General features: G+C 38.9%; 2 protein-coding genes across 3 annotated transcripts; both read right to left on the reverse strand.

Annotated features, from left to right (window-relative positions):
* Window positions 1–138: 138 nt before the first annotated feature.
* nit2 (nitrilase family, member 2) lies at window positions 139–5,650 on the reverse strand. The gene is made up of 10 exons (XM_079574992.1): window positions 5,553–5,650; window positions 5,249–5,367; window positions 4,151–4,271; window positions 3,138–3,226; window positions 2,944–3,037; window positions 2,791–2,865; window positions 2,600–2,678; window positions 2,213–2,311; window positions 517–572; window positions 139–447 (listed from the first exon to the last, which is right to left on the reverse strand). Exons 1-10 carry the CDS (start codon window positions 5,578–5,580, stop codon window positions 347–349), a joined length of 861 nt encoding a protein of 286 aa, XP_079431118.1. The 5' UTR covers window positions 5,581–5,650; the 3' UTR covers window positions 139–346.
* Window positions 5,651–7,819: 2,169 nt separating this feature from the next.
* Window positions 7,820–18,917, reverse strand: tbc1d23 (TBC1 domain family, member 23). 2 transcript variants are annotated; one of them, XM_079574912.1, is made up of 19 exons: window positions 18,846–18,917; window positions 18,041–18,149; window positions 17,597–17,702; window positions 16,358–16,562; window positions 16,159–16,282; window positions 15,840–15,964; window positions 15,710–15,756; window positions 15,528–15,631; window positions 14,755–14,877; window positions 14,480–14,572; window positions 14,224–14,394; window positions 13,337–13,379; window positions 13,154–13,260; window positions 12,070–12,209; window positions 11,876–11,920; window positions 10,327–10,415; window positions 10,112–10,247; window positions 8,382–8,576; window positions 7,821–8,287 (listed from the first exon to the last, which is right to left on the reverse strand). In XM_079574912.1, exons 1-19 carry the CDS (start codon window positions 18,881–18,883, stop codon window positions 8,203–8,205), a joined length of 2,085 nt encoding a protein of 694 aa, XP_079431038.1. In that variant the 5' UTR covers window positions 18,884–18,917; the 3' UTR covers window positions 7,821–8,202. The 2 variants fall into 2 exon arrangements, with proteins under 2 accessions (XP_079431039.1, XP_079431038.1); XM_079574913.1 differs by lacking the exon at window positions 11,876–11,920 and having other exon boundaries at window positions 7,820–8,287.
* Window positions 18,918–21,464: the final 2,547 nt, after the last annotated feature.

A 21,464-nucleotide genomic window follows, 5' to 3' on the forward strand; every position in this document is an offset into this window, starting at 1 on the left:
ACTTTTCTGACTCATTTCTATCGATGGGACTTGTGGCTGCGTTTTAGTATTTTATTAAAGAAAAGAAATAAACTGATATATTTTCATTTGTTGCGATTGTACATCTTTGTTTTCAGTTTGTAGTAAATATATTAAAAACTTCTACCCAAATAATCACCAGAATTGACCACATTAGCATAATTTCAACATTAGTATCACAGACTGATCCGTAATAAATGTTCTGCCTGGAGCTCCATCATTCATTGACATTGGCATCTTCTTCATGAACAGCCGGACTCCTTCGTCATTTTCATTGTCCCACACGTTGTACCTTTCCCCCTCAGTTTCGCTCTGTCCCGTTTGAAGATCAGCCGGTCGTCTCTGGGACGGTGGTGACAGAGTAGAGGTCGTTGCGTCGCTGCACCGTGATCGGGATCTGCTGCCGGATATCCGCCAAATACTGCAGATCTGAGCCAGGATATAGAACATTAGTTTATAGTTTATGATGCACTATAAGACTCATCAACTTTAACTTACCGATATCAGCGTAAATAACAGCTTCTTCTGGACCAGCTTTTGAAATAACTTCTCCCCTGCAAATAGTCATTGAAATATTAACAGTTTATTCATATTAAAGTGACTATATTCTTGACAACTGTGGCTTTAAACCTGCTTTTGATAAGCTTTTCATGGATATTCTTTTACTATTTTTTTCTATATTTTTTTCCATACCGGTACTTTAACGATACTTGGTTTTCGATACCGATACCTGAACGATATTTTTTCGACACCTATAATAGTTTATTTGTCATATAGAACCAAGAAACTTCCTTTACAATAAAAGGGCAGAATAAGCACTTTTCAAGTTTTATTTTATTATTTTCAAATTTTAAACCAGTTTTCTCATGTTTTTCCCCCAAATTTCCCATATTTTTTCCAAAAAATTCCCAGTTTTTTGGTATTTTTCCCCCCCAATTTTGCTTAATTTTTTCCCAAATTTACCCAATTTTTTCCACTTGTTTTTGAAAATGTTTGCATATTCTTTGTGTTTATTTTCTCCCAAAACATTTTCACATTTTTTCCCTACATTTTTCCTAAATTTACCCCAATTTTCCCACTTGTTTTTCCCAATATTTTTCCACTTTTTCTACATTTTCTCCCATATTTCTATAAAATTTTGATGACCGACAGCATCAAAACGTGAATATAAAGATTTTATAACATTTTTCGGTTCTTGCTTTCGATACCTTTCTTTTTTCGATACCAGTAGTACGTAAAGCTTTTTTTCCGATACCAGACTGGTATTGTTTAACGGTACCCAGGCCTACATTTTACTAGATAAAATAATGTCTGTGTTTGGAAATGACCCTTTATCACCAAGGCCTCAGTTGATTTGCATCCTGTTGTTTGTTTTATCACACATAAAATACAAGCTTTCAGTTTTACTCAACAGCTCACTAACAAATCGATGGCTCTGTGATAAACGCAGCTTGAGCGCATTATGGCTCAGACTCTTTGATGGTCCCGGACACGATGAATAATGCTGAAGAGTCTTCTGGGTTTTATCTGTAACCTCTTAACCGCCACCTGAACCGAGCACATTTTCTCCTGAACTGAAGAAAATGCACTTGGTTAATAAATACATTTCAAAGTGCTTCAGCAGTAGAATAGACCCTTTCACTGCTTACATCATCAGTGACATCAGCTGGAGGAAGGAAGTGATCAAGACAAATAAGATTAAACTAAAACTAGTGATCATAAGTGTAAAACTACAACTAAAAAATGTGGTCCTGTTGTGGCTTAAGATGCAAGAACAAGAGGAATGACATTTCAGATGATAAAATAAGATTTATGTCATATTTCCAACAACATTTAGACATTTGTTTATCGTTACTATGACAACAGCTACAATGGAAATAGATAGGAATCGAGCTTCCCGCCTCCAGCTAAGCCCAGAATGTTTACAAACAATTAAAGGGTACTATACGACCAACATGAAAAGCACTGTGAATGAAGAGAAACTCTACTTCAGGTATGTTTTTCCATGAAGATGTGGCTAAAAGCTCGAAAAAGTACAACACTATAGTAAATTTAGAGAATAGTGACTACAGTGCACTCATTCCACCATCTTCTAGATATAAATCTGACCACATCTATAAATCTGTAGTTTAGTTAATTCTCTTTGCAGAAACAAGCTGTATTTATTGTGTAAAGCAGGTCCACAGTTTCTTACCAAGGGCTGACGACGGTGCTGTGACCCCAGGCCACATAAGACGCAGTTTCATCTCGAGCCGGTGACGCTGTCGCCACATAAACCTGGTTATCCACTGCCCTGTTTAACCACAATAATGAACATACAGTTATATTACACACATACAGAGGACACACTTATATAGAACATATAGGGCTGGGAGATCTGGCCATTACATTTTTATCCTTCAGCTAAATGTTCAGCCAAATAAATGCAATTTTTACCAATAAGGTTCATGAGATTGGTGTTAAAATGTTAAAAAAAAGAAAGAAAAAAAGACAACTTAAATGGATGCTTTCTGCTCTAGTACAACTATAGTATTCGATAGTATTCATTGCACAGCCCTACAGTCCATTAAGGAGCTCTGACCTGGCCCGCTGTAGAATCTCCCAATGCGCTGGGCCAGTCGTCATGTTAAAGGCTCCAGGATAAACCAACAGCTGACAATCTAGAGCCAGAAATGAGATTAGATACAATATTGTCAGTGCACAAAATACACAATGAAATTCAAGTGCACTTCAAGGATGTGAACATAAGAAAAGCCACAAATCACAAATCACCTTTTCTACTATAAAGCTGTGCGAGCTCTGCAAACCGTATGTCGTAGCAGATGCCGACTCCGACTTTACAAAATGCTGCAGAATAAAATCATTGCAATTGTAAATAAATTAGTTAAAGACAACAGCAACAACAATAAACTTAAACTCCCTCACGTGTGTCAAACATCGATAAACTATTCCCTGGACTCAGCGTCTCCGACTCCTGGAAGTGGATTTTCCCCGGGACACTGATGTCGAAGAGGTGAATCTAAAAAGAACCAGCAGAAGAAAAGATTAAACAAACAAGTATATAAATAAAATATGTGATGTAACGTATGTAATGTTAAGTAATATAATCAATGGTGTACCTTCCTGTGTTTGAGAAGCATCTTTCCCTCTGGATCAAACACCATACAGCTGTTATACAACTTCCCATCGTCTTCTTCAGGAATTGATCCTTTAAAAGCAAATTTCAGTAAACTTTTTTTAAAAAAATATTTATTTTAGTTTGGCAGGTTAGGAGGGAGCATTCGGCAAACCCTGCGTATGTGCAGCAGCTCCACGACTACAGCCAAGCCATAGCCCGGGTTAAAAGTACCTGATATTCACTTATTTTATTTCTAAATAGTTAAAGAGGGGGTATTATGCTTTTTTCAATCACATAGCACCAGTCTATAGCACACTACAATGATGACGAAACCTTCTGTTGGTCTGTAAATGCAGCAAATTAGAATAACTGCCTTGTATAAAATTGCTCTCTCAAAATGGCTGTAGCGAATGTCTTGAAATAGGCCTCTGTCTCTTTAAGAACCTCTGACCCTTTCCGACACGCCCCCTCCACATGCTGTCTGTGGCATCAGTGGGGAGGGGGTTCTGCTGAGGAGCAGTGGTTGGTTACTCGGCTGGTGACGAAAGCTCGGGGGCGTCTCCAGGAGGTGGGGGCGTTCCTAGGAGGACTCAGGCAAACCTATCCCTAAAATGTCTGCCATCAGAGTTTTTACAGATTACTCAAAAATACGTGAATGTGCCAAGGCAACACTTCAGGCATGTTTTTAATGAGGGAATGACATAATAACATGATGTAAAGCTTGAAAAAGTCGATTTTGCATAATACCCCCCCCTTTAAGGAAAATTAACAAACCAGCAATAAAAACAAATGTGAAACAGGAGGGGGAAGGTTCAGAATGGCTTAGGAAAAAGGTAAGACTTATTTAATCAATGCCTCTAAGTTTGTCTAATTTTCATCTGTGACATCACATCGCTTGAGTGACTTCATGTAATTTATAGTTACTTATGGTAAATGGTCTCAATTCATATAGCGCTTTTCTACCTTTATTAGGCCAAAAGCGCTTTAAGAAAAAGTGAAAAGTTCTTCTCTTACCTCCAACTAAATAGACTTTGTTTTCTTTTGCGATCTCTGACAGCACCTGAGTGGACTCTCCTGGAATCCTCTCTGCATATGTAGAGAAGAAGCCGGTCCCATAGGGGGAGTTGAAGCACTCCTGCAGTCGGGATAAATGGTAAATTTACACACATTTATACAGCGCCTTTTTACCTGTTATAGGCACTCAAAGCGCTTTACATCAAGGAACCTCTCACTCATTCACACTCTCATTCACACACCAGTGTACACAGACACTGGAGGCAAGGTGGGGGAAGTGTCTTGCCCAAGGACACAGCGACAGTGTGCACCTGCAGGACCGCTGACCCTCTGGTCACAGGACGACCTGCTCTACTATCTGCACCAATACCACCACATTACAAGCTTTAATATTACACATTTCAAAGCAAAGTTTTGATTGTCTTAAAGCCACACCGCGTAGAATTTTACCCAATAAATAAAATTGAAATACAAGCATGCATTGTATGACAGATATTTTCATCATTGAAAAATACCTCATGAATGTATAAAGAAACATTTATGAGGCTCACCCCCCCTAAGTTATGACTGTTATTGGGAGAGGGTACGTCTCCAGCTCGTCTCCATGGAGATGTGACGAAAGGCAGAAGAATTTGAGATTTAAACATTTTCTCATCCAAATCCACTCTTTTATTACACACTGCAGTAATAACATTGTCTGTGTTGAGCTGGTCATTTGGAGCATGTTTTTGTTTTGTCAGTATAGTCCAAAATATTACGCAGTGTACCTTTAAAGTCAAACCTATTTGGAAAACATTTACTACTAAATTAATGATTACAATTCTATGAGTTCTGGTTAGACATTGCAATATCTTAAAGCTACTTCTCAGACACGATATGTTACAAGAGGGCTGTAAACTTTCTTTGATTTGAGTACATATTTTACCAGTAAGTCCCACAGATTGAAATTCAGCATCAAATTGGACTTAACCTCCTCCTCCTACTACTACTACTACTACTACTACTACTACTACTACTACTACTACTACTACTACTACTACTACTACTACTACTACTACTACTACTACTACTACAAAAACATATGTCTGGCTCACTCACTGGGAGCAGCACCACTTTGCCCCCCTGTCCCGCCGCCTCCTTCACCAGTCTCCGGGCTCGGCTCAGGTTATCCGCCTTCACGCTGGTCACCTGCAGCTGGACCACGGCCAAGCGAAACTCTACAGACACAGGAATATCAATCCAAGCACCAAAACAAGCGCATTTCCTATAAAGAAGTGCAGCACCGCTAATGTAAACAAAGCGACCGAAGTGATTCTGTCAGCGATGCATGTTGTAATTTTAATGTGCGTGTCAAAAGATGGAAATATTACAAATAATGAAACATTTTAGACTTTATACTCACTCGACATTGCTTTAGTTAGCGCTGTCATGTCATTAGAAAAGTGACTTCAAGCTAAATATTCACTTCAGTGGCGAGCGCAGACCATAAGAGGAAGTTTTGGTTAGGTTCTTCAAAATAAAACTCAATAAATTTAAAATTCAAACAATTCACCAATTTGGGGGGTGAAAATTATAAAACCTTAATATACTTTATTTTAGTAAAGTATACATTAAAAAAAACTTAATTTCCATATTAATTTTGCGGATGATGGGAGAGATATTAAGTTGATCATATTATTCTGAAGGCGAGAGCAAGGACGCATCAAAGAGGGGCGGCTTTTCCACAACCAATGAACAAGATTAAGAAAATTAAAATATACACGTAACTTTTTCCACATCAACAAAAACATAAATGGTGTATAGTTTAATCATCTACTGTAGTTATAAAAAATATATATATCATCAGTTCGAAACTTTTTATGGGAAAAAAAAAATTGTATTGTACGTATTTGACCTTTCAGTGACCCAGTGGCTGTGTAAGTGGTCAGCATAGTTGGTGGCTTTACTTATAGGACACTCCAGGGTCAATTGTTTTTGCGGGTTTCTGGGAGATTTTCATCGCTGATGGTACTGTCTCCATGGTTACCAGATGTTCCATCCATAAACCCTAAAAGACTTTAAATAAAATAAATAAGAATAAGAATAAAATTGATCCTGGGGCTTCTGAAAGGTCACAGGGATGTAAAGTCAAGTATGCGCCAATATTCACTTTTTTTCATGCATAAAAAGTTGCATAATGCACCTTTAATGTTTTGCATTGTACACAACGTTAATAATGTTACTTTGTTATTTCCCCCTCAATAAGATACATACAGGTAATAAAGAAAAATGAGCCCAGCAAGTCCATAGTTTCCATTTATTAAAAACAGAAATGCTTAGAAAATAATAGCAAGGACATTAAAGGTGCAAAATTACACATCAGACAAGTTGCATTTCGAAGAGTGGTAACATCCTTTTCCCATTTCAGTTTTAACGTTTTTCCAGGTCATAAATACTGAAGAGAACCTCAAATTAATAACACAGATGTATGGGTTACAAAGGAATGAAGAACCGCAAGAGAATGAATACCCAAACTGAGCGGGTTTTGAGAGAAATTTAGCTTACAATCTTCCTTCTTGTACGAGCTCAAGTTGCCAAAATAAGGATAGTGGGTCGATATGGGACATTGTTTTAATGGATTTTGCTCCAAATTGGACTGTGCATTGTAGTGTTGTCTCTGCTTTCTGTAACAAAACTCTGTCTCACCAAAAATAAAGTCAAAGCTCCAGGTCACCACCTTAATATTGTGCCTTGGTTTGAGTAAGAGCTTGTGTTTTGGTAGAAGTGGCCAGCTTTACTATTGTAATGGTGGCTTTATTACCAGACACTACATTGTATACAGCCCCCACAGTCGTCTTGATTTGGTAAAGCGCAACAGAGAAAAGAAGTTGGAAAAGTAGCAATGGATTTTCGATAAGTTGCCACTAGTTAATTTGAAGAATACATTTCACAGGCATGAGGCCAAAGGCAACAGTGGCAAGCAAAAAAAACAAAACAACAATGATGCTTAATATTAGTTACAATGGACGAGACAAAACACAAAGATATTAATAATAACGTCTTTCCTTACAAACTCTTCATAACTGCGCAAACCTTATTACAGCAGTCCATTCAAGTCAGGTCATTTACAGTGGCTAATACAGGAACTCGGATTAATATGGGAAAAAACACACTGATTATAATGGAATGAAATACTGAGGTGTTAAATGTTTATGTACAAACCCTGGACTTGTAAAAGGATGTCGCTGTTTTTCGAGCTACATCAAACTGCTGTGAGATGAGGTTAATCTTTTTCTTTTTTTTTTTCTTACACATAAAAATGCTGAAAATAAATTATATCCCAAGCCGCCGCAAAGGTCCGTGCTAAATATAGATTGGTTCAAATATTATTTACAATACATAGTTATTAAGATTCCCAGTTTTGGTGGTGTTAAGGCTGCATTTTTTGGGGGGGTAAGGAGGAGGTTTGGTAAAGTTGCAAAGTAAATGGGGTGTAAAAAGAAAAAGAAAAAAAGGACTGAACTGCAATACTGTGTCCACAAAGCAAAGATGTTAAAGCAGAACTCTGTAATGTTATGGTAAATGTGTAACGAGTTGCAGTGTCCAGGGGCCCATCAGCATCAGGACGACCAAGCAGGATGTTTTAGACACATTTTTAGATCGTTTCTCACTCCGAAGAGTAAGGGATAAAGTGAAATCTGTCAAAAAATACCACATAAATAAAGATTAAAGTCTGCTTAGAGTTCTGCTTGATCAGTATCAAGATTAAAAAGGCTTGCCACTGATTGGGTCGAAATGCTACCTTAAGGCCAGAAGGGAAACGTGTTACTGCCATAGACTCCCAAATTTCCTTACGAGTATTTCTAGATGACAGTGGAGCACCTTAACAACAACACACATCGGTCCTAGAGGCTTTGGCCATGTCCCCAAAACAGACAGGGCTTCACAGTAACCACTGCAGGGGCCCGTCCAGGAGGGAGGAGGCAGCCGGTGGAGAATGGGGAAAGACTTTAGAACTTCCCTCAAAGGACAAAAACGTGTCACGCAGTTTGTTTTTGACAGGAAGGCTTCATTTACGAGCTCTCCAACGCATCCAGGACTTTCATGATCTGCTGCTTGATCACTTTTGTAGCGTCACCAGCATTGGGTATTAAGTATCTATGAGGAAACAGAGAAAATATTGAGACTCAAAGTAGAAGAATTAGCTGATAAGGGCTAATATATTAAGCAAGTATTATGGAGACATTTATACCTTTCCACAGCTGAGATCTCGACTCCGGACGAGTTGTTTGTCCCGAACTTGAACGTGATGAGTTCTGGGTGCTTCTTCTTTGACGTGATTTTGACCACAGAGTTCAGAGCCTGTCGGGACTGGATGTAGGCGAACCCTTTTCGAGACGCGATTTCTCTGAGGCAGTACATGTGAGTGGCTGTGATCAACAAGTGGCTGAAAAGAAATCACAAAAAGGAAATACGGTAAAGCGTGACCATTTTTTAAAAACCATGGAAAAAGCTTTAAAGGGGCTAGATGCAAGTTGGCCATTTTATACTCACTACTGCCACCTCAGGTCATACGTGTAACTGCAGCTTCTATATTAAGCTCGTGCATGAAGGCACTTTGGACCCGAAGCAATAACTTTCTGAGTGACAGTGCAGGATTTTAGAGGCAGTTGTGGTGAATATGTCTGGGCTCATTCTACACATTAGAACATGGCTGGAACATGTAGCGGGAGGAAAATCCATAATTTTAACATTTTTAAACTCTGTATAGTCCCTTTAAGGCACACATATAAAAAAAAGAGACTAGCTCTTTCCATGCATGAGTGGTTTGAATTTTAGTGAACTAAACTAAACTAAACTTTATTCCACATTCAGCTTATTTAGAGACCATGCTACTTTCTTCCTCAATTTTTAAGAGAAATGTAAAATAATCTTGACGTTCTGTGGAAAGTTTCACAAGCACATAAATACACATTGCGTGAACAAAAATAAAGTTTACACCTGGATGTAACTAACTATTATGATCAGGGGTTGCTGCAGTTGGTCAGGGTTATATTCAGAAGCTCTATGAATGAGATCAGCTGAACATCCTGAAGGACCAGGTTATTCCATCAATGGATTTATCTTCCCCTGACGGCACAGGCAAATTCCAAGATGACAATGTCAAGATTCATCGGGTTCACAGTGGTCACTCTCCCATCATTAAAACAAGATATTAGAAAAACTTAAAACACTGGATATTTTGCCATTGCAGTAGCTTGTTGAAAACAATGCCAAAGTGAATGCAAGCTGTAATCAAAGCTAAAGGCGCTCCAATGAAATATTAGAGTGAGTGACTTTTTGTTTTTGGTCAGGTAGTGTATTTTAGGCATTGTCTACGACTACATCTGTCCCACCTTAGTTAAATAAACAATAAAGCAGCAGGTGATCGGACCCTGTTCAGAGCCATTGAGAAAGCTGGTTTTAATGACAGCAAACAAATGCGCCTTTATGATGACTGCAATCTGTTCCTCTATGCTGTGGTGACTTTTATTACTGATCAAAGGCTCTCAGCTCCAACTTATCACTGACATCGACATTTAAGGCAGCATTGGCAGAGCCTCTAATTTCTAACCCGGAAATGTGAAAAGTATAAAGTTCACAGATACCAGTGAAGACCAGGCCTAAATTAGTAATACATGAAGGACTAAGGTAAGGAAGAGGCATCTTAATCACAATGCAAGTAAGAAGATGAAAAATCTAAGTAGGTTTCTCTGCCAATGGGGTAAGAAAAATGGTCTTGTCCCATTGGCAGTTTTACTTTCTTATTTCAAGCGAGATTTACCATAGATCCAATCTGAAATGTCATCAAACTAGCAAAATAATCTTGGTCAGATCAGGAAAAAAGTCTAAATGAGTGAAAACCTCTCAAAACGAGATATATTTCCTCAATTCAAGTCATTTAAGCCAATGCTTGATATTTAGTAGTGTGAACCCTCTCACCTTGGAAACATGTGTCCTGTCTCCTTCACCTCGTTGCAGGGAATGTGGTGCTTTACATCCGGTTTATTAATCCAGGTCTGAATATTCACAATCTCCTTCCTGTCGTCATCGGACATGGACGAGCTGTCGATTTCATCTGAGGAAACGTGAGAAGGTTAAACACTCTTGTTACCATTTTCACATCAAAAGTTACGCGGTTATCGGCTTTGATTTACCCGTGTCATACTCCTCCTCATCCCCGATACTGAAAACTGGCTTCACTCCTCTGTATGGTTTGCCAACACGATCACTGCTGCTCACATGCCTAAAGACAAAACACATTGTTGACATGATCTTTTCAAGGGATGATATGAAGGAGTCCAGAAAGCTGTAAGGAAAGCCCAGAACTGACTGGCAATAAAGAATGGGGTTAGATGAAACGACAGTAGTGCTACTTATTAGTTACTCAATGCTAAACAGAGCTACTATAAGAAGGCATGTTTTTTTTTATATACAATGTGAGCTTATTGATGACCTTAGCGTAGCCCTGGTTAGCATATGAAGCACTAATGACATGAAAAAAGACAGTTCTGAACAAGTAAAGAAGCTCTGGTTTCTGTTAAGTTTTGAACCATGACTAGGCAACATACGTGAGTAGGGCTGCACAATATATCGGCAAATTATCGTGATCGTAATATTCGATACCCGCATTACAAGAAGAAGCCGCAATACAAATCGCGAAATCACTGAGGTTTTCATCTGACTGAGATTTACATAAACACAGCAACTTAAGGGCCTGTACTTGATTTCTTTATTACAAACAATGAAAGCGGAAGAGAGTAAATTAAATTGTTAGTTGTGGTTCAGACTCATTGTTAACTTTGACATTTTCTTACATCCAAAAACAAGTTTGATGGCGCAATTCACAACTTGCAGGGTCACGTTCAGTTTTAGTCATGATTTCCCAAGTTTAGTTCCACCTTAGCTTTTTTTTGTTGGTCACAATTTGATGGAAAGTGTTTGACTGTTTAAGTTAATGAAACGCACAGTATTTAAAATGTGGCGTTCACAATTTAGAACGTGATGATGTCAGAGTGTCGGGTGGAGGGCAGGGCCAAAACAACTCAATGGGAGAAATACAGTTTTTGTAGGAAATCTCCAAAGCAAAATTAACAAGTGTTTTTCCTCAACAGTATTTGACTGGATTCACAAACCTGACATATCATTTTTATGTCTGAAAGTCCTTTCTACTGGACAATATCACTCTAATGTTTTTGAATAGTGTCACCACTTAATGGGACGCCTTTCAGAGAAAATAAGCAAATAAAATAAGCATTATGTGCTGACAGAGACAATGAACTTAACAGTTTTGTTTCATGTGGAATCTTCCAGTAATGACTGAGATATTAACCGAAAACTAAGACAAAAATATCTGCAATTCGTCATAGACTTTACAGCTCAATTCACCTCAATTTTAAACTATTAGAATGTTGTGATTTCACGTCAATGAAACCTATTAATTCTATTGTTATACTATTTTTCGACAGTATTCAAGACAGAGTTTTCTTATATCATGCAGTCCTAGTCGTGAGTTGCTCTTTAAACTAATAAGCATTTGGATGTTAGTGAAGCGTGAAGACAGGTTATGATCAACAGTGCTGCCTGATGATTACTATGTCCTAGGCTTTTAAATGAATGAGAAGACACTGAGCATGCGCTCCAGCCCGGCGGGCTGACGTGCGCTGCAGCCGTGGGCATGCTGTGACCGACAACTCAAAGTCTTACCGATCTGGAACCACCTTCTCGGGCCAAGGCAGATTGAAAGATATTCTAGTGTGAAATAAGGCAAATAAAGGTTTGTGAATGTAAAATCCTGTCACTTTAAATATCTCTACTTCCCTCCCCCTGCTGCAACTCATGAGCACACTCAGAGCATTGGTCAACCGTGACAGGAATAAGAAGTGACTAAGTGCACCTACTTGTCGACTGGAGCTGACGTGTTCTCAATGAAACTAATCATCTTCTCCTTCACATTCACGGACTTCGACTTCAGTGCAAATGTCATTTTGTTCATAAGAGACTTGACTCCTTTGCTGTCCCCCGGGCTGCACAGCTCCCCCTGTGGTCAAACGTAAGAGCTAGTATAATTAAAGGGATATTTCAGGATTTTTGACATAGGGCCTCATTAGTTGTCCAGAGTGTTGTAGATTTCTGTTTGTTTGTTTTTTTTTAATTCATGCAGTCCTTATATTTGAAGAGTTTAGTGGTGCTAGGCTAGTGCCAGGCTAGTGCATGTCTATGGTAACTAGTAGCCTGCATTAAAAACGTCTTCAAAATCATAGGGTGGTCCACCAAACGTTGCCAGATCTGATTTGTAGAAAGCTCCTTTGTGAATTCCACGTGTAGTAATGCGTTAAACAAACGACTGTAGATCCGGTAACCTATAGCAGATCACTCCGCCATCGAGTGTAGCTTACAACCAGGAAGCTGATGCTGCTCAAATATAAGTTATTTTAAATGCAAAATGGTTATACTTTAAAAAAAATATTTAGTCAACACAGACATTTATATGGGTAGTCTGGTGTTATAAGTGATATCCCTCAGGTGCACTGTGCTTGGGTCAGACTGTTTTTAATGCAGGCTACTAGTTACCATAGACATTCACTAGCCTAGCACTAGCACCACTAAACTCTTCAAATATAAGGACTGCATGAATAAAATTAAAAAAATCTCCAGAAATCCACAACACTCTGGATAACTAGGAAATGAGGCCCCATGTAAAAAAAAAATCTGAAATATCCCTTTAAACTTGAAATAAAACTGGAGTAAAGGTGGTTACAGTGAGTTCAGGAAGTGTTTATACCTTTCTATTTATCCTTTAGTTACAACATTAAAGTCTGATCTGATACTTAAAATAATAAATATTGTAATCAGTGTGGAGTTTTTAATCATAGAAAAACATTTATGATTTTAACATCAGGCTTATACGACCTACCTATAAAAGAGAAGTATCAAAAAAAGGCCTGGGCACTGTGAGAGCCCATTCTATTAAAAGGCGCTTACGTCTGCAGAGCTCAGGCTGCTGTGGGACCCGGAGGTGCTGACGATCCAGTTGAGGTAAGAGGGGTCCAGTCCTTCAATGTTCATGTCCACCAGGTGTTTCTGCAGGGCTACAGGAAACAAGTCTCAGTCAATAACCAGCACTAAACAAAAAAATTCACAGCAGCAAGTAATATAGTGACTCACCCATGAAGCCTCCTTTAGCGATACTGACATACTCTTTGCTTTTCTGCGACCACACAAAAGAGGGAGAAACGTTATGCTTTTATATTTAACTGATAGATGAAAATATCAATTTAACCAGAAGGAGCTAGGATAATGGTAATTGTAATGGTAAAACTACATTTAGAATGAGTAATGATCTGGACAGGACTTGTTGGACTGGCTTTCCTGCATCAAACAAGATAGACAGGACTATTTCTGAGAGAGATACTAGAGATAATAACACTCTGGAGTCCAGGACAGGTCAAACTGACTGGCCAGAGTTGGCTCATTTGAAAGCTAAGACCTGCACAGCGTTATTGTCACCATTTTGTCGCTCTTTGTTGTTGATTTTTTTTGTTGCTTTTTCATCACTCTTTAGTCATGTTTTTGTCGTTTTTTTGTCACACTTTGAACATGTTTTTGTTAAATTCTCGTCTTTTTTAATTGCTTTTTTGGGTCATTTTTTGTTGCCTTTTCGTCGCTTTCTTTGTTGCTTTTTCACTGCGTTTGTGTCAAGTTTTTCCACTTTTTTTGTCACTTTTTCATCACTCTTTAGTCGTGTGTTTTTGTCACACTTTTATCGTGTTATTGTTGCTTTTCCAGCACATTAGATTTGGGTAATGCCAAACTAGAGAAATGTGCTTAGGGTTAAGAGGATAACAAAGAAGCCAACAGAAATAGAAACTGGTCCATTTTAACTAATAAAACTTCCTCAAAACTTGTCCTCAGTCTTAAAATACATAGATGACATTTTAGGAGCCTTCGGTCGACATTGATCGTCCTGGATGACTGAGAGGCTGCACAGATAACTTCTAAACCTGTGGAGCTAACGTGTGACTCTTGCATCCACCGCAGCCGTCTCCTCTCACCTGCAGGAAATGTGCCAGCACCATGTTCATGTACATGTCCTCCTCCTCGCGGCCGCTGCCCATGAAGCACAGGTGCTCTCCGCTCGCGATCGACCCCGACTCCAGAGACTGTTTCTGCGCCTCCAGCAGAGACTTCACCGAGAGGGCGAACTCTGACGGGTTCTGCAGCATCTGAGGGACGGAAACAAGCACTGAAATATTAGTGTCTTATATTTTTTTTACCTCAGTTAACAGCCTCCAGAGCAGATCCACTCACCAAGTCTGAGTCCAAGTGAAAAGCTGTGGATAAGTGACCAGAGTTGTACTGTTCAGCCGGTCGGCAGTCCACGACAAAGAAACGCACTCCGTCCTATTGTGCAAAAACACTTGTCATCCGTCACACTTAAGAGGTTTAGACATGGACACGACATAAGTGTTTCAAGCCTAATTTAAATGATGTGTACAGAACCCCCTTCACTTTCTGCAACCACACAAATGCTTTCTAAAAAGGTAGAAGATATAAATTGTGTGAGAACGGTGGTGGTGACGGACCTGCTGCAGCTGGTTGGCCTGCAGGATCTCGGGCACAGACACAGGGAGGCACAGGGCCTGGCTCAGGTCGATCTCCTCCTCCTTCAGAGCCAACAGGCTGCTCCCGAACAGATTCTGATTCATCTGACGCAGAAGCAAAGCAAAGGCATTGTGGGATTGTGGTTTTCAGGACAAACACACAGCAGCTCAATGTGGGTTATCCCGGCTGATATTCTCACGGCATGAAACAGACCACTTTGAAAAATATCTGGCTTTTAAATTTGAACAGATTTTGTGGTCCTTCCTTTATTTAAATGTATAATATTGCTTTTACTTGTTTATTGCAGTTCTGTCCATTGCTAGTTTAATTGTTTTACAGGATTTTATTTTAGTGGGACCCGTAGGAGAAAGAAATAATTTATTAAGATTTTAGATGATTTTGAAGCTATTTATTACTGTATCAGTGTATCTTTTAAAGGATCTAACAATTTGAAAGTGGATTTCAAACTTTTAACAACCTCCATTAAAACAATCACTGGCGTGGGGGCAGTTTTCCATTCAAACTAAACGAAAACATGTATTTATTGTAGTATTTTTTCCAATTATCACCAGCATAATGCATCACTGGAGCGGTTTTATTTGTTTGAAGCAGATATCAAGTCCTGTTTAATCTTAAAATAAACGTTTAGAATTGTACATAATCTCACACCCCGCAAAAGTTAGGCATCATTAGTTTTATACTTTTACTGCACTTTGAAAACTGTTCTTTGCTAACAGATTATACAGTGCCTTACCTTTCTGAGGGACAAAGGGGTTTTGGTCTGGTAATACTGGGCCAGAGAAAACAGGTCTTCAATGTCTTCACTTTCCAAAAGAGACGGAGATTCCTCGAGCATTTCTGTGACAGAGGAATGCTCTGTTAAACTGCAGCTGCTTACTGTAATCGACACAAAAAAAAAGAGGAAAAACAACTTACTGACGATGTCCTCTTTGCTGCCTGCTTCCAGCGCAAGTATGGATTCTCTGAAGGGACAAACAACAAAGACAAATGAGTCCCACAGCACAAATCCGCCTGTGATGTCGATTTAACTTGTTTTGTTACACACTTGGCATTGACGAGTATGACGAGCATGAGGAAGAAGATGAGGAAGGGGTCCGTTTGCCGGAAGTAGCAGTCCCATAAAGTCTGTGTCACCTCGGGAAGGCAGTGGCTGGAGAACAGGCTGCCCAGCTGAAAAAACAAAGACATAGAGCAAGATGGAAATCAGTTTAAGACGTTCATGAGGAGATCGGATCAACTTTAAAAGGAACTAAGGTTTGCCACACAATGGAAACTGTGGCTCTTAGAGAGACTTGACACATTTTGTTGTGACTTTTTAAAATAAACATCTGCTTAATTGTTAAATCATAGACAGAACATCATACCCAGCTCATGGCGTACGAGTCTGGAGTGATTTTTTTCGTGTCGAGAAAAGAGCAGAGTTCGGGCTCATGGTATTGCAGGAGTAATCTGAACAGGTGGAAAGGCCGGCCTTTTGGGACACAGTCTCTGCAACACAAAAACCCAAAATATAAGAGATTCTTCTTTCTACTTCAACAAAAGGAGCGTGCCAGCGTGACCCACCTGGGGATGTACTTGTTCATGAGTGCGTAGAAGCAGTTGTAGAGGTCGCTGCGAGGAAGATTCAGACCGAGCAGTGGTTTAAGCAGGTGTGGAAAGCTCAGGTCTGTGCTGAAGGTAACATTTCGAGATTTACAGTAAAAAGTGATAACTGCCTCAACATCAGCCTCCACGTCTCCCCTCTCCTCCTCCGAAAAACCCAGCTTCCCTACACACACAAAGAAAACAAACAAGATATGTGTTACAGGCAGACATAGTGAAAAGCCACCGTTTTTGCATACTGATATATGTTCCTATCTGAGCTTAGACAAGTTGATACGTACCTGTCTGGTCTTTGTGCCCGTGGAAGAGCGTGGTTGCTTCTAATATTACCCCGTTTGGAGCCATAGGAATATACTGGGAGAGGCCGAATGCTAACAACATCTTTGGCCTTTTTGTGTGACTGAGCGCACGCACAAAGACCAGACAGGTACGCATCAACTCGTCTATGGTCAGGTAAGAACATATCTCAATAAAACGGTGTAAAAACGGTGGACTGTTCCTTTAAATAGAATATATACTGCTGGGAAGTATGAACCTTCAAGTACCTAAATTGCCACTTTAAATATTATCTCGTATTCAATTTAACATAATTTTTTTCCAAGGAAACCCAAGTAACTTTCTTTTGTGATTTAATTCTGTGTTGGTAGTATCTTCTTTTAAAGTAATATACCTTCAATAATAACCAGCCTAACTTGATGCAGGAAAGCAATAATCCATTAAGTTTTATTCTTCACCAGTGTTTCGAAGTGTCGCGAAGTGTCTTGCCAAAAACATGACAATGTATTGCCAATAGCAGGGAACCAGCCCCCTTTGTGTCAGCCTTTTTGTCTCATTGATCTTTCCGATATTTTGGAACAGATTGGCTCTCTGAGGGCATCTATTTAGAGCTTAACCTGATCCTGTCCCGTTTGTCCCGTCTCTGTTGGAAATCTAACTAAAGCAACTTGCTCTTGTGGTGTCCTTCATATATGAAAAAAAAGAAGAAGCACATTTTCCATCGACATAAATCAAAGAAACGTCCCTATGATATGAAGTATTTCTACTTTCAACAACCACAATATACAGTGTCTCTAAGTAAATACTAGAATACCACAAAACCAAGAGGCATTGGGAAACAACTCGACACAATCAAAACATCCGTGAACTCCATTCAATAGATTAATTCCTGGCATTTTTTCCGTGATAATGGTATTGACTCACCGATCAGCTGCTGACTGCGGTCTTGAATGAGAGTCTGTTCTGGTAAATCCAGGACACCGTCCCAATTCGACAAACTGTCCCCTTTTCCAGAGACGTTTAGAGCAGTCTGACAATTAGAAATATGAATCAATACATAGCTGATGCATATGTAATGTAATGTATGAAAGTGTAGAGGCAAAGAATATAACATAATGTACAATCAATCAACAAAACAGGTAAAATCTCCAGGAACAACTTTAACATTTAGACTGATTATAGGTATATCCAAGAGGTGGGTGTGGCCTGACTGCATATTTTCTATAATAGATGCATGTCTTTACAACAGGGCCAGATTTTCCAGTCTGGGGACCTCATACACACACAGTGCCGTCACCGTCTGACTCTTGATTATAGACACTACGTTGGTATAAAGTCATGAAACAAATGAATACAATGAACTGTTACCTTCCACATCTTGGCCCTGTGTTGAGGTGAAGCGTCCTGCTCCGGAGTGTATCCTCTGTCCATCTCTAGGTCTGACCCAGAGTCCAAAGCCTCAGCCAAGTCCTGGCTCCTGTGACACACATGTAATGCTAAAATAATCTTGCCACTTGTTGTTTCAAATGTCTGTCATCTGTGTAATGAGGATTTAAGGCCTGTCAGCTGCTTCATCACTATATATATATATTTCCTCACATGACAGTTAAGGAGGCAGAAGAACATTAGCTCAGATGAATAAAGATGTTTAATTAATATAAATAGTCTGGTCAATAACACACATTCATATTATGACGCATATATAAATGAAAATTGAGCATCTTATATTGATATTTAGATATTAAATCGCTAAATTCAGAAACAGAAGTGTCTGATTAACTACAGAGCTCAGCAGAATTTAAAGGGAAACTCCTTGGCTAGTTTTATTAGCTTTATCGCTAAACTGGCCCTTAGTCTGTTCGTTAATAAAGAATGAACACACAGCAGCAGACATTTAGACGCGTTTGTCCGGCCCTCACAGTTATTGTAACCAGTCTCAGTTTGGTCAACTCAGCAAAATGACGTTAATTGAGATTAGCAGGTTAGCTCTGCAACATAATCGAACAGGTTTCTAGGATTAACAGCTAGCTTTTGTTAGCTTTAAAAGTCGTACATGGATTTAATAAACGCGTAGATGATCAAATATACCGGATAGCTGTATACGATACTGTCGTGTTTATCTGACAAGTAAATAATACAAATCAACCGATATTCTCGATCGAAATGTCCTCACCAGCTCCGGCTCTGAGCTTCCTCCGCGGACTCCGCCATTGTTGTGATCAGACACGTCAATGCCGCCAACCGACTCATGTGTCGCAAACTCAACCAATGACCGTTTAATAAATAATAATTAATATCTTTATTAATTTTATATCATGATCTAAACAACGTAAAACAAAATCACGCTTTGTTGGATGATTGCTATCCAACAAAGCGTGTCTAAGAATAGAAACTATGGACTAAGATTCTGTTCATTCAAGTTTGAATGAATGAATGAATGAATGAATGAATGAATGAATGAATGAATGAATGAATGAATGAATGAATGAATGAATGAAATAAAGCACTTTGTTTGTATAGGCATGGTCATAAAGCGCTTTACATGGGATAATTCACTCCATACTTGATGGTGGTACCTGCCCTGGGGTAGACTGACGGAGAGCGAGGCTGCCAATCTGTGCCATTGGCCCTCTAACCACCATCAGCCACTCACTCTCACATACACACCCTAATGCTTTTGGATCAGGACCCCTTGGTGGGTGACGAGGTCTCAATTGAGCCCCGATGATTTCAAGATGAAATAAAAAGCTACTATTTTTTGTATATTTTTAAGTGTAAAACAACATATAATTTGTGAAGTCCATTCAAGTGAATTATTTAAAGTGAACATATTAAAGATGCACTATGTAACTTTTTATGTGAAATAAAAAAGACTTGATGTGTGCATACATTTGACCTTTTAGTGACTCAGTGGCCCTGTGGGTGCAGCATGGCACCTTTACATTCCCTCACAGTGGCCTTTATGACGCTCCAGAATCATTTGTTTTGGGGTTCCTGGCCCGTTTCTGGTACAAACCCCTAAAACAATTGATCCTGGAGCATCATAGAGGCCACTGTGAGGGAATGTAAAGGTGCCATGCTGCACCGTAACACCAGCGAGTCACTAAAAGGTTAAATACGTGGAAATATTAAGATTTGCTTTTTCACCTAAAAAGTTGCATAGTGCATCTTTAACTTGATTTTAAAATGTTTTCTGCCATAAAGATACAGGACCAAAAGTAAAAGTATCTGATAAAATGTTTACTTATGTAAAAGTATAAAAGTATGCACTGTAAAATGTACTTTACCAGTAAAAAGTAAAAGTATTTAAGAGTTTAATATGCAGTTCTTAAATCATTTGAATCAAACCAGGTCTAAATGAGTAAACCACTAACTTAGGTCAAAAACAGGAACTTAACGTGGATTAAACCAGGTCTAAACCAGATCTAATACAAGGTATAAATCACTAAACCAAGTCTAAACTGGGACTAAACCAGTTCATTGAGAGGTCACATTGAAAATAAAATACTTTTACTTTCAACCCAATTAAAAATGTAGTGAGTAGAAAGTACATATACAGACCTATTGTACTTTTTGCTTTGTTTCTTTCCACCACTGCCCTTGCCTTAAAGTCCATGTTTTTAGTGGTGGGGGAACCAGAGCAGCCAGAGACCTACAGACACGGGAGAACATCCGCATCCAGGTGGGAATCGAACAGAGGACCTTCTTGCTGTGAAGCACAAGTGCTAACCGCTGAGTTATAAAGCTGAAACAGACAGGGCGAAAGAATAGAGGACCCAATTTTCAAGGAATTATCACTTTATTGGGACTTAATATTCTTTACTTTGGTCACCATAAATATCATGAATAAAGAATATCCGTGTATATGCATGTCTATATATATCTGAGCTCCAAATTTTGTAGGAAAGATGGAAAATCACCAAATTGAAACATCAGCAGCAGGTTTTAACATGGAAGTGATCATTTGTCAGTACTGCTTTCAGGTTTCACAGGATTCACCCTGAGCAATAGTGGAAAATAAACACTTTTACGAGCCAAGACGTGCATTATTTTCCCGCAGAGGACAGTATGTGTTCACCATAAGCTCTGGGTCAAGGAGAACCAACATAATAAACAGAGATGTAGTTACTTTGTCAAATGAACAAATAGGGCATAAAAATAAACATTGTACATTAAATTAGAAAATAAATCATTTCTATTTCTTTTAAGTGAGCTTGGATAAACTACAACTATCCAATCCCTTGTGCCGTCTTCTGAAGCTAGAGGCAATAAAAAAAAAAAAACACATTCTCAAAAATAACCAACAACAATTTTAGTAAAGTCAAATCAACTCTTATACCTCTGATAGTAATTACTAGTGTTTTGAACAAGCATAGCATTTACATTGAGGGTGAACATGCCGCACAGATATTCAGAAAAAATAAAAAACAAACCTGGCATTCTCAACATAATCAAAACGTCTGGTGCCTAAACGGTTTCTTATGCGCGGGAACGACTCCAGCTTTTACAATCACAGACACAGTTGACCGTTACTCTTTAATCTTGCATTTCACTATGCTACGAATATGGAAGTAGTAGATGGACGAAAACATTTTAGATCAGCAGATAAAATTAACAAGTGAACTGTCCATTCAAATGACAAATCTCTCACAGTGTTTCCTGTTTAAGATTTCAGCAGACTGGTTGAAAAAAAAAAGAAAAAAAAGAAGTGTATTGGAAAAGACATACTATGCAAGATTTCAAGGTGGCATCTGTTAAAAAAAAAAACTGGTCCATGTTAAATTATAAGTGC

Source organism: Gobius niger (assembly GCF_951799975.1).
Source record: "Gobius niger genome assembly, chromosome: 17".
In the NCBI taxonomy this organism is placed as follows: domain Eukaryota; kingdom Metazoa; phylum Chordata; class Actinopteri; order Gobiiformes; family Gobiidae; genus Gobius; species Gobius niger.

What these genes read in the sequence shown, in the direction of transcription:
- nit2 (XM_079574992.1), bottom strand. Translation starts at nt 5,580, where the DNA reads ATGACAGCGCTAACTAAAGCAATGTCGA. An exon ending in GCTAACTAAAGCAATGTCGA is followed by an intron (nt 5,368 to 5,552) that starts GTGAGTATAAAG and finishes CTGTGTCTGTAG; the next exon opens with AGTTTCGCTTGGCCGTGGTC. An exon ending in CAAAGTCTATTTAGTTGGAG is followed by an intron (nt 3,227 to 4,150) that starts GTAAGAGAAGAA and finishes TTGCTTTTAAAG; the next exon opens with GATCAATTCCTGAAGAAGAC.
- tbc1d23 (XM_079574912.1), bottom strand. Translation starts at nt 18,883, where the DNA reads ATGGCGGAGTCCGCGGAGGAAGCTCAGAGCCGGAGCTG. An exon ending in GAAGCTCAGAGCCGGAGCTG is followed by an intron (nt 18,150 to 18,845) that starts GTGAGGACATTT and finishes TGTGTGTCACAG; the next exon opens with GAGCCAGGACTTGGCTGAGG. An exon ending in GTCATACTCGTCAATGCCAA is followed by an intron (nt 15,757 to 15,839) that starts GTGTGTAACAAA and finishes TTGTCCCTTCAG; the next exon opens with AGAATCCATACTTGCGCTGG.